This window comes from Ictalurus furcatus, chromosome 19 (genome assembly GCF_023375685.1).
Source record: "Ictalurus furcatus strain D&B chromosome 19, Billie_1.0, whole genome shotgun sequence".
NCBI classification, from domain to species: domain Eukaryota; kingdom Metazoa; phylum Chordata; class Actinopteri; order Siluriformes; family Ictaluridae; genus Ictalurus; species Ictalurus furcatus.
This window is the reverse complement of record NC_071273.1, coordinates 16,613,492-16,622,642: the sequence shown is the minus strand read 5'-3', so window position 1 is coordinate 16,622,642 and position 9,151 is coordinate 16,613,492. Positions and strand designations below refer to the sequence as shown.

The following is a 9,151-nucleotide window of genomic DNA, read 5'->3' as shown; positions in this document are numbered from 1 at the left end:
AAGCAATGCGTTGATTTCATTTTCTCTAACTTACTTTAATGGCATAATATTAGCACCATATACAAGGCAAGTAAGCCTTTTCTGGACATAAAGCAAGCACAGGTTAATTGCTCTTTAAGCTCAGTAATTGAGCACTTTTTGAATTGAATCAGCAGAACGGAAAGAAAAAAAATTGTCCGCTGTTCATGGTCAACTGCTGAATTAGTGGAATTGTAATTAGACTGTTACATGCTTGACATTAAAGTGCAGCGTAGTACCACTTAGTGTGTAACTATGCATTCCTAATGTCTAGACTCCAGTCTAGTATAGTGAAAGAGAAAATCTGGAACACTAAAAATATAAAAAGGGGGGGGGGGGGGTGTTGGGTTAGCCTGACTGGTCCCAAGTACCTTGAAACGATCGATCAAGGTCTATTGTGCTGACTTCAGCATCTTAAATCTCCATTGAGGACAACTACATGAACATCCTGTACACCTACCCACAATGTCATGGTGCTGCAAATGTTTTAATGAATTACTACTAATCAGCATCAAATATCAGCACTGAGACAAAGCAAACACAGACTCACTAACAGATCAGCTTTGAAATAACTTTCTATACATACATTGACATATATTATGCTCTGAAAGCATGTGATGTTGACTGACACGACACATGACTCATTTATACTGTACCACTATAGGATAAAAGCGTACCTAATAAGCTATACATGCACCCCAGCTGACTGATGATGCTGGTTCCTAATCCTGACACACTTTTATTGCTGTGGCTCATCTCACCCTCTGGCCCTGCCTGATTCATCACCTTCTGCTGTTGTCGATGGTCCCGCAGGGGTACCCTAAAGACGATCCCTTCCCAGAAACACTTGAATTACTACCTAATATCACCTGGATACCCTAGATTTGCTGCTGTAATGATCAAGACTGTCCTGTGGTCATCCTAGGGCTCTTATTTACAATATGCTTACAACAAACCTCCTTTCAACAGACCCAGTATTGTTTCATTTAAAAAGTATATACTTTCCCATTTATTGGGCGTCAAATGGAAGAGGGCGGGTTTGAGTCTTCTCAAGGTGTCTTCCTCATGTCGTCTCAGGGAATGTTTACCACCTCTGGTATGCTCATTGCTCAATTTACATCCAGATTTCTGTAAAGCTGCTTTGTTAGCATGTCTACTGCCAACAGTGCAACACAAAGAAAACAGAATTGAACTGAACATAAAAGACAAATAGTCTAAAATCCCCGGTCATCACACATTTGGATAATTTAGTAACTGAAGGTTCCAGAACATAAAAAAAATAAAAAAATAAAAATATGGGATCACTCACTCATTCACTTTCACAGAATAACTGCTTTATTCTGCTCAGGGTGGTGGTGGTGGTTCCAGAGTCTATCCTGGGCATGCGGTGGGAATACACCCTGGATGGAACACCAGTCTGTTGCAGAAATGGGATCAGTGTATTGCAAATCAAAATATACCTACTTATTCTGATTGCAGATCAACACTGTACACGTTAAACACACACCTATACAGGATTTAGCGGGTTTTATTTGTGATTGTTGCGGCCAAAAAATGCGGTGTTTTGCATTTGCACAAAATGGTTTTGTGCGGTCTTTCACAGTGGCGTTTGTTGGTACATGGGACCTTTTAGCTGTACTCATGTTCGACACACGTGAATCGAAGAGAGCTAGTTGTGATGATGCCACATGATGCGGGACCTGAAAATCTGCGGAAACGTTGTAAAATTGCAAGCTCCTTCGAATATTGCTCGATTTTGCGTTCATTTCTGCGATCGCAAAACCCTGAACGGACTGCCTATAGTGTGCTCGGAGGGAATGTGTTTGCTTCGTCAAAGTAGATGAACACGTATGATCTATATTTGCCTAAGCGTTCCCTTAATACCTACGAATCCTTACGCAGGGAGACTAATACATGGGTTACAAAACTGTCAGGCTTAGCGGTTTGTAAAGGCTAAGAATTGATTAATACACAATTAAGTCTCCACCTCGAGTGACTGTACTACAAACAGCAAAGCCCACTGAAAGATATATTTAGAGGAGAGGTCTGCTGGACTGGAGGAGAATGTCGTTCCTCATCTATCATGATACGTTTGAGGTGGGCATTGTGCGGCACCGTGCTGCATACACAGCACATTCTTGCAGGCTCTCTACAGTGCCTGGCCTTACCCTTCACCCTCTCATCACAGCCTCCAGGCATCAACGAAACCCCGTCCCCCACCCCCCACAGCGACGTTTCAATTCAAAACCAATTCAACAAGCCTCTGGGAACACCGCCACGGGAGTTTACAAAGCAGCTTCACAAATGCCTACATTGTACCTTTACAGAGCGAGCCACAGACAATGGGCTCATGCAGCTCTTTGCTGTTTTAGGCAGAAGGATGCCTTCAGTGTCACCATTCAATAATACACACACCCCACTCCTGCTGTGCTCCAATGGCTCTGGTTTAGAAGATGCACAGCACTGTGTTGTCATGTTACATCAAGGTGCTTTGAAAATGCTAAATCATTTAGAGGCCATTTCCTAAGGCTCCCGGACTTAAAACATCCTTCTCCTCTTCTACATCTTTCTCTATCTCTCTTTCTCTTTGACACACAGACGTTCTCTGCTTACTGACCTACTCAGTGCTAATGTGGCATTTATATAGACGAATGTTCTACATGGATGTTGACAGGGAAGACAAAGAGTAGCTCAGAGACCTGTCCATTCATGCATTCGTGAAGAGGTGATGTCTTTGTCTAGAGAGCTGCATAAGCTCTAGAATGCAAACATATACTGTCCTGTGCAAAAATTTTAGGCACCCTACTTTTTTTTATTTTTTTTTAGTACAAACTTTGTTATAAGTTTTTATTTTATGACTTCTACATTATCGACTCAGTATAAACACATTTAAGATTCCCAAACATTAGTTTTCCAGCACAAAATGAAACAGAAAAATGTTTGTATGTCAGTAAAGAAAGCAGAATATTATGTAAGAGACACTTTTCAGACGAAAAACACAATGAAGGCTGCTGGGTATCGCTGCAAAAATAAGAAGCGAATGCGACAGGCAAAGTCTCCAGAAGAACCATGACTGCTTTTACAAGATGCTGAATAAAACTCACAGCTCATTTCCTTATAAAACTGCACACATTCTACCTGAGACTACTGTTGTTGTTTTTTTAAGCAAAGGGTCGTTGCCCTCGTTTCATTTATTACTGTTTACTGCTTTTTATAGTACTTTTTTCAATGGAAAACCTTTAATTAAATTATTTTTGTAGGCATCTTTGCTCTACAGCATTTCAATGCAGATGCCTACAAAAGAAATATATATATATATATATATATATATATATATATATATATATATATATATATATATATAAAAGACTTTTGCACAGTACTGTACAGTACAAAACAAATGAAACTAGCAAGAATATCAGTGCAAGTGTGATATTGCTTTTATATAACAGTTCGATGGGTGATATGGCAAAAATATCATCACGATACTTGAGGAGATTTCTACGATACACGATGAGTATCACATTTATAATTTATCTACCGTACATAGTAAAATAAACAAAAACACATTAAACTGAGTTTGATGATACTTTTCTTTAATGCCTACAAAGACAAAGAAGTTTAAAAAAAAATACAGCAAATCACCGGCATCCATTCACTACCATTTCATTTGTAATTATTAAAAACTTAAAAAATACATTAATGATAACACCAACGATATCTCAGAAAAGTGTCTTGCGTAATCATTTATTACAATACTGACATGATATTGATATAGTGCCCAGCCTTACTGTTCGATTAACAATAAATTAATACAGAGTAACTGACATTTCGGACATAATATGCCCAAATATTCTGTTTATTTTTGCTCCGCTTGTGGAAATCGGTCCTGAAGAAGCCATGCTCACTTTATAGCCTGTCGGTGCTTATAATACTGTTAAAAGGTGCTTCTCGTGAAAAATGACATCCCTTCTTCCTTTTCATCATCATCTGATAAGCTTTCATATTTTACGTCAAAAGTTATATTCCTTAAAAGTATCATTTGCCATGTCTGCTGCTGATGTCGCGAACACTACTGTAGTAACCGTTTCAAACTAGGAAGTGGAATTTTACATGGTGAACACAGGTGAGTCCCAGTGTGGTTAAAGTCAACATAAGCACTCTTGGAATGCTGCTCGTCCAATCAGATTAGTGGACCGGAACGAACTGTTGTATAAAGCATGTTATGATTTGACAAAGGGCCTAGTGGTAGATGGTCAACATAAGCAGATCTTTTAAAATACTGTATTTAATTGTTGATATCGTCAGCATTTTTAACAGCTTAAAGAGAAAGAAAAAAAAAAAAGAGATGTTGGTTATGGAATAACTGTTTATATTAGGGATGCAACGATACCACTTTTTTTCCAGACAAAATACAAGTAGTTAAATTTGGGTACTTCCTGATACCAAGTACCAATATGAGTACTTCACACTTTTCGGAATGCCCCACGTCTGAAGCATGTCATCAAACGCACCTGCTATGGCTTGGCCAGTGTGCGAACCCCTAAACTGCGTTGCTTGTAAAACGACTCTCTGGGGAGTAAAATCCTCATCAATCCACTGTGCTGTTAAACTTCTAAGAGACATTGGGCTGACACTGCTAGTCCAAATATCAGTGGTGAAGCTGAAGGCCGAAATGTCCTGCAACAGGTTCCTGATGTGCTTTTTCACCAAGTCATGCAGCTTTGGTAATGCGGTATCTGTAATGTGGTGACGGCTGGGAATCTCATACTTCAGCTCAAGTACAACAAGAAGACGACGAAATCCTGTATTATCTACAACTGACAACGGATGGTCATCAAGAGCAATGAACTGTGTAAGAGCTTCTGTTATTTTTACTGCCCGTGGGTTGTCTCTGGACATGTTCTCTCGCTTCTCCAGCGTTTGCTGAAATGCTGGTTGTTGCTGTTTCCCGCTGCTAGCGTTAGCAAACTCTTTGCACTCTGTGTTATGTTTGTTCTTTAGATGTTTAATCAAATTTCTTGTGTTAAATGAGCTATTTTTTACCCCTCCTCTTGACTGTTTAGCAGAGCATAGTTTGCAGTCTGCTCTACTTTTATCATCATCATCACTTATCTTAAAATATCTTCAAATTGCTGACATTGCTCCTCTTCCGACTACCTGCTCAACTGACGAGAGGTTAGGCTATGTCACGTTGTCGTAAAGTGGTATCAGTGCGGTTGTATCGGGGTAGTTTTACGAGTACGAGTATGAGTACATGAGCACAGCATCCAAGCACACCCGAGTACCGGTATCGGTGCATCCCTAGTTTATAGCTGCTATAATACAAGTGATCACATGAACTAAAGTAACTGTGTTGTTACACACTAGTAAGTCTAACTATGAACAGAAAAATATATAATCATTGGAATATTCAACTTCAACCACCTGACAGAATGAGTACAGACTGTAGCACGACTGGTGGTGCATGGGATTCAGAAATCCGAGCTACATTTACAGCATGGAGGTGAGACATGTTACATCTAAAAGGAATCATTTTGTAATTGCAATACTGAAATTATTCTTTTGCAGTAGAATGATAATGAAGCAGAGTTCAGAGCTCAGACGAATTCACATGAGTATTCAGGGCTTTATATTTGGCTAAACTACTCGAGTATAATCTATTAAAGCAGGCAGATCTGGCTGAAGCGGTAATAAGGGCACTCTGCAACCCCTCTGCTTTCCATCCATCCACAAGCCATTGGATTTACTATCAATTTTCCAGCGAGTGTGGGAATCAGCATCCATGGATTTGAAGCTGCTTTATCTCCTCTTGATCACTTTCTTTCTTTCTTTCACCAAATGGTGCATGAAGCCAGTGCTCTTTTCCCAGCACAAACCAACACGTTCAAAAATTGAACACGGCTACACTTAGTGAATCCATTACAAGCCATCAGAGAGCTATAGCAATGGAAATAGAGCTCGACACCCCCTAGCTCTGAGCCCGGGACACTTACTGAGACATCACATTTATGTTTAATGCAAGACTGCAACAAATATGGAATGGGTATTTGATTCATGAGCATCAAGGATGGTTTGACTTCATCAGTGTGATGCAGACATAATGTGAGAATAATGTGAGATTAGAACACTAACAAGAAGCATGCATTTACGCATGATACACTGTGAATTACTAATCAAGTACGTATTTCAGTTAGGAAACTTAAATAGTAGAAGGAAAAAAAACCCATCAAGATTCTGAAGGTAAATACATTTTCTTAAAATCAAGTTTTATATTTCAGTCACACACTATGGGTCCAAATACAGGGACAAGACGCCTTGTGTATTCCGTTCACGCATCATACGGAGGTGCTACTACAATAAAACTCAACACATACAGCCATCACTATATAAAGATATCAGCGTGGGAAACAGAATCAAAGGATATACAGCAAACACTCCTGAAGATGGATTTGATGCGCTCAGGAATCCATACTTGTGGATTATCCATGGCTTTTATTTTCACTCGCTGAAAGACCATTTTTCTGCCATGTACAGCTTTAAAAGAAACAATGTCTCAATTTACACAATCAGAAGAGAAAGGAGAGGATGTGCTCGTGAAGCCGGCGATTTGTTCGCACAGTGACATGGAAGGATGAACATTGGATTGGCTCGTCATGAAGCTGGCTGAGGTTTATATACACTTTTCCAGTGCATGGTCAGGGAACTGTCTGTCAGCTGCTGTGTGCTGGGTTCTATTCGTGTAGACGATCTAATGTACAGTATAGGGTTGCGGGCAGAAATAATTAATCCGTTATGCTCTAATTCAAAATGGTATTTTAAGCTGTCGCATCAATTCACAACGATGAGAGAGAACTCATGGGTTGACATGGAGAATTAAGAGAGCACAGCGGCTGGAAAACTAGAAAAGCAAAGCCTGAGTTGACGTGCGCTAATCATAAAGTAAAGAACCATGAATTACTATCTTACTAAAATAACTCTATCTGCATATCGCAAGCAAGTATCAATAAGCAAGAACATATTCTCCTTTAGGACACTATAAAGTGTATGTAAATATACACTTCATAACAATTCATATACAATAATATACAATACAATCTCCAGAACAATAACTGAATTGATTAGCTTGGTCAACGAAAGTTGTTTCTAATTGTGCCATATAAATACATGTGACATGACTTGACAATAAAGTGATTTGGATAAAACTTGTCTAGTTTTAAATATTATAAACTGTACCTTTAATCCATCAATCCATCCATCTTCTATACTGCTTATCATACAGGGTCATGGGGAACCTGGAGCCTGTCCTAGGGAGCATGGGGCACAAGGCGGGGTACACCCTGGACAGGGTGCCAATCCCTCACAGGGCACAATCACATACACCTAGTGGACACTTTAGACACGCCAATCATCCTATCATACATGTCTTTGGACTTTGGAGGAAACCGGAGTACCCGGAGGAAACCCGCGCAGCACAGGGAGAACATGCAAACTCTGCACACACAGGGCAGCAGCGGGAATCGAACCCCCAACCCTGGCGGTGTTGGGCGAACGTGCTAACCACTAAACCACCGTGCGCCTCTGTACCGTTAATGTGAAGTGAAAATTTAAGGTAGGTAGATACCTGGGATACTTTGTCTTCTGATGGCCAGTGCTCCATCCGGAGATCTGGAGGGGTTGGAGTGTTTGGTGTAGGGCCCCTCATCTACAAAAACACAAGCAGAACAACAAGCAGAAGAGTAAATAAGAGTAACAAGCACAAACACACCAATCATAAAGTGAAACTTACACTGCATTTACTGATCATTCTCTCTCTCTCTCTCTCTCTCTCTCACACACACACACAATCCTTAAAGTGAGATGCCATAATTGGATTAATGGTACTCTCAGGTGATACTCAGCATCACAAGAGCTGGCAACCTCACACACAGACACACACACACACACACACACACACGTGAGGAATAAAATTATTCTAATGAGCAAGCTCTTTTTAGCTTCAGAAGAGGCTTCCTGTTTGACGGATGTACAGAAAGTTACAGGGTGCGTGTGTGGCTTGGCTGTCAAATATGGAGGTGTACAAATCATGGCTTTAAGCTGCAGCGCTGAGTGCAGTGTGGCATGAAACAGTGCTATGACTTACACGATTAGAAAACAGCAAGCTCTCGTTTATACATTACATATACACAAAGAGAAAGAGGAAATCTCAAGATGTTTGTACTGTAAGTCTGTGTAAAGCTTGTACATAACTACTAGATTTATTCAAAAGGTATTCAGATGGGTAATGTGCACACACACACACACACGCACACACACACAGTCCCCTCCAAATGTATTGGAACTGCAAACCCAATTCTTTTTTTTTTTTTTTGCTGTACACTGAAAACTTTTGGGTTTCAGAAGAAAAGATAGATATGAGAGGATAGCTCATCATTTAAGCTTTTACTTCTTGAGATTTTCAAATAGATGTGTAAAACAACTTAGAAAATCATACCTTTTGTTTGAACCCACCCATTTTTCAAGTGATAAACAATATTGGAACATGTGACTGACAGGTGTTTCCTGTTGCCCAGGAGGACCCTGTTAAATTGATTGTTTAAACAAGTCATAGCCCTGAACATCTATACTTGGTTCGAGCCCTGGGTTTGTCCTGGGAAAACTGCATTAGCTGTTAAAAAGGATAAACCAACATAAAGACCAGAGAGCTGCCTATGGGAGAAAAGCAAGCCATTTTGAAGCGGAGAAAAGAGGGAAAATCTATCAGAGCCATTGCACAACTATTGGACATAGCCAATACAACAATTTGGAATGTCCTGAAAAAGAAAGAAACCACTGGTGTACTAACATCCAGACATGGAACAGTGTGGAGAAAGAAAGGATCTGCTTATGATCCAAAACATACAAGCTCATCGGTCATGCATGGTGGAGGTAGTGTCATGGATTGGGCTTGCATGACTGTTTCTGGAACAGTCTGACTAATCTTTATTGATGATGTAACTCATGATGGTAGCAGCAGAATGAATTCAGAAGTTTACAGGAACATTCTGTCTGACGAGTAACTTTCAATATGAACAACATGCAGCAAGACTATGACCCAAAACACACTGCCAACACATCAAATGACTTCATCAAA

General features: G+C 40.0%; 1 protein-coding gene across 1 annotated transcript in view; it reads right to left on the bottom strand.

Moving 5' to 3' along the window:
* grip1 (glutamate receptor interacting protein 1) overlaps positions 1 to 9,151 on the bottom strand; it is a 305,869-nt gene that overhangs the window by 73,168 nt on the left and 223,550 nt on the right. Inside the window, exon 2 of the mRNA XM_053650250.1 lies at positions 7,643 to 7,723. Within this exon, the coding sequence (XP_053506225.1) occupies positions 7,643 to 7,723 (81 nt within the window). The remainder of the gene's footprint in view (positions 1 to 7,642; positions 7,724 to 9,151) is intronic.